The sequence below is a fragment of the Morone saxatilis genome, unplaced genomic scaffold (assembly GCF_004916995.1).
Source record: "Morone saxatilis isolate NCDOM2014 unplaced genomic scaffold, NCSU_SB_2.0 Contig23, whole genome shotgun sequence".
NCBI lineage: Eukaryota > Metazoa > Chordata > Actinopteri > Moronidae > Morone > Morone saxatilis.
In genome coordinates, this window is record NW_023339796.1 from 16285355 (window position 1) to 16288445 (window position 3091).

General features: G+C 41.7%; 1 protein-coding gene across 1 annotated transcript in view; it reads left to right on the forward strand.

The window, feature by feature from the left end:
* LOC118334528 (CMP-N-acetylneuraminate-beta-1,4-galactoside alpha-2,3-sialyltransferase-like) overlaps nt 1-3091 on the forward strand; it is a 32291-nt gene that overhangs the window by 27346 nt on the left and 1854 nt on the right. The window contains exon 10 of the mRNA XM_035670448.1: nt 344-490. Within this exon, the coding sequence (XP_035526341.1) occupies nt 344-490 (147 nt within the window). The remainder of the gene's footprint in view (nt 1-343; nt 491-3091) is intronic.

Consider the following 3091-nt stretch of genomic DNA (forward strand, 5'->3'; position numbering starts at 1 on the left):
ACACACACACACACACAGCCCCTGTACCCCCCAGATCATGGGGCAGCCCAAGGCAGTTAGGAAGCACAGTTCAACCCTGTAGATCACTGTGTTGTAGCAGGGGTCTGCAGGGGTCGCGTCTTAAAGGTAATAGTTAATCATCAAGTGCTCAAAGTCAGTTAGCAGCAGTGGAGCAGAACAAAGACAGAGGTACAAAGGAGCAAGGCTCGCAGATACATGAGAGAGGGGTGGACACATGTCTCTAAGCTTGTGTCAGAAACTATGACCAGTTCAAAAAAATGTCTAAAAATGATAATACAGCACATGTTTTTGTTCATATTAATCCCTCCCTTTTTTTTTACAGAACATTCCAACTTTGGGAACAGTTGCTATAACAATGGCACTGCATAACTGTGATGAGGTGGCAGTGGCGGGTTTCGGCTACGACATGAACAAGCCCCATGCTCCTCTGCACTACTACGAGACTGTCAAGATGTCCGCCATTAAAGAGGTGCGCCTGAGCACAGCACTTACATCAATTCATAAAATCATAAGTGTGTTTGGTAGAGATACTGAAGTAAAATCCCTTTCTTGTGTTCAACATAGTTCTACATTTGTAAGAGATCAAGGCACTCTTAAATGACCAGATTTTTAAATGAAATCTGATGTGACATTCTCTTCATTCAAATAATGACAACAGTATTTTCTGGCTTCCTTCCCGCTCCGGCCACTGAATGATAACTGAAGAAAGAAATAACTGTAATCTTGAGCAGGGGCCACCGCTCCTGTGGAGGAGGGGAGGTGAACAGCCGAAATACATTCACTAAAAAGCGTTAAAATACTGTGATTTTAATAATAGTCTAAGAATTGTGCATGAATTGAACTGCTGTCAGCGGTTGTATTTGTATTCAAAAATGTTGAGTTGTTCTGATTGGATCAGTTGTTCAGGACTTGTGCTAATCGGCTCCTTGTACTCTGACAGACCAGAGTGTTTAAAGAAAATTGTGTGTAATTTCACATCAGAGAGTGCATAAAGGTCATACGACCCTTTTGAGTAGCAGTCATTTTCTACCATTAAAAACTTGTCATAATCCAGAGGGAAAAAAATGAAAACCGAAGAATGAAATCATCAAAAGGTTAAATCTGTAATTTCCCCAGACTGAAGTGGCATTGGTCTTTCATCAGCCACTGTATCAACATGCTAACTGTTAGTGCGTCGTTTGAATAATCATTTTCTAAACGCCCTCATGACAGATCTCTCTTCTCCATCAGTCGAGTTTTCCTCTCACTGTTTACACTGAAACCCAGTGGAATCAAAGATGTCACCAGTGTGCTGACGTGTGTAAACCATGAGCTCAGTATGATGATAACCTTTGTCTAAACTTTCAGTGAACCTTTGGCATTTATTATCATCATCTTCATCAACATTGTCATCATCAACCACACATGGCTAATTAATGGGAATACTTTTGGCTTTTTTGTTTGGAACACTTAACCACTGCTGCTCCCTGGAGTTGTATGATTTTCTGGAATCACGTGGACGCTGAGCTGTAAAATTATCCACGTATTATTCCACTGTTTTGGAGAAAGAGCCTGTTTCCTATCTGGATGGATGCTTTAAAGCTCCACGGAAATAATTAGACAAGATACACAAGAACTGATCATAAAATGTCACATACATCACTTTAGACAATGTGGTGTTCGTAAGGTCACCTGCTGTGGCGTATGAGACAGAGTTATGTCACAGCTAATCAAACTTAGTGAAAAATGTACTTAGTTAAAGCTGGTTCGTTCATAGTGACAAACACACAAGATTCATTACCCGGCTCTGCAGCTGTACAGAGCTTTTTGGTGTCTTTCAGCTCATTGTTTTGGTTTTACAGCCCAGAATTTGAATGTTTTGATTAACTCTCATTAACCTAATTTCCAACTGCAGCAAGCACCTGTTTTTCAACCAAAACGGCTCTGATAAATCCACTGTACGCTACCTGCCTAGTACCAATCAGCTCACAGACAAAGTCAGAGACTAGCTGGTGAACATAGTTTGGAGCATTAAGCAGCTGAAGAGCCCAATATTTCCCTCAGAGGTCGTAAGAGGAAGACCTAAAATAGAGTTAATCGGCGAGGGCCAGAAACGATGACTCCAAATTAAAATTCCATGTTGGCTCGGTGTCTGTTATAATATGTCAGTGTTGCATGTACAGCTGGTTTCTGGGGCCCCCAAGGACAGTGGACAGACTGTTAAGGTCCAGCTTTAATTCAATTGCAAGTTTTTTTTCTAATATCTGTTTTATAGAAATTACATGAACCCAAAAAAGGACATTTTCAATTCAAACTTATTGGCATTCTATTGTCACTGGTCATATCATCAGATAGCCAGGTGTAGCATATTGAATAGCTTAGACATGTACCTGCAATGCCTTGCTGGCTCAGCTGTGAATCAACAATCAAGAAGTCTGATGCATCTCTAAAGGACTGTTTTTCCTTTTCAAGAATACACTTAAAGATCACTTTAACATGATTTTTGACTGCCAATATATATTTTACTGGACTTACAGCCCTGTTCCTATGTTGATTTCCAATGAAACTGTAGCTTATTGTTCCTTGTGGTCCTGCTGTGACCCATCACATAGCGAGGTCTGACCCAGACAGGCCTGTAGGAAAGCCTTGAACCAGCAGCATAGACCAGAGGCAGCTGCAGGGCCCAACCTCCTGTAGCTCTCCACTTATTTTGTTCCTCCTATTCCCTCCTGTATGTTTCTTCCCCCACCCTTTGCTTCCTTCATCTGCTCTCTGGCTGTTCCTTAGTCTCTGCATCCCAAAGCACCACACAGGAACCACCGGCTCTGGTTACAGGTCGGCCCACTGGACTGAATCCTCATAGCACAGCAGGGAGGAAAACTGACCCAGTGTGGCTTCACACATATATATGCACACACGAACACCCACGTGTGTAGACACTGGGAATATGAAAATCCTAAACTAACCCACAGGTTTCTGTGCATATAGCAATTATTTTGGAATAAGTACTCTCAAATACTAGTGCACTCTCACACTGATGGTGGGTTATTTTGTGTATCACTCTCAATTAGTGTTTTCTTCTAATTCTCCC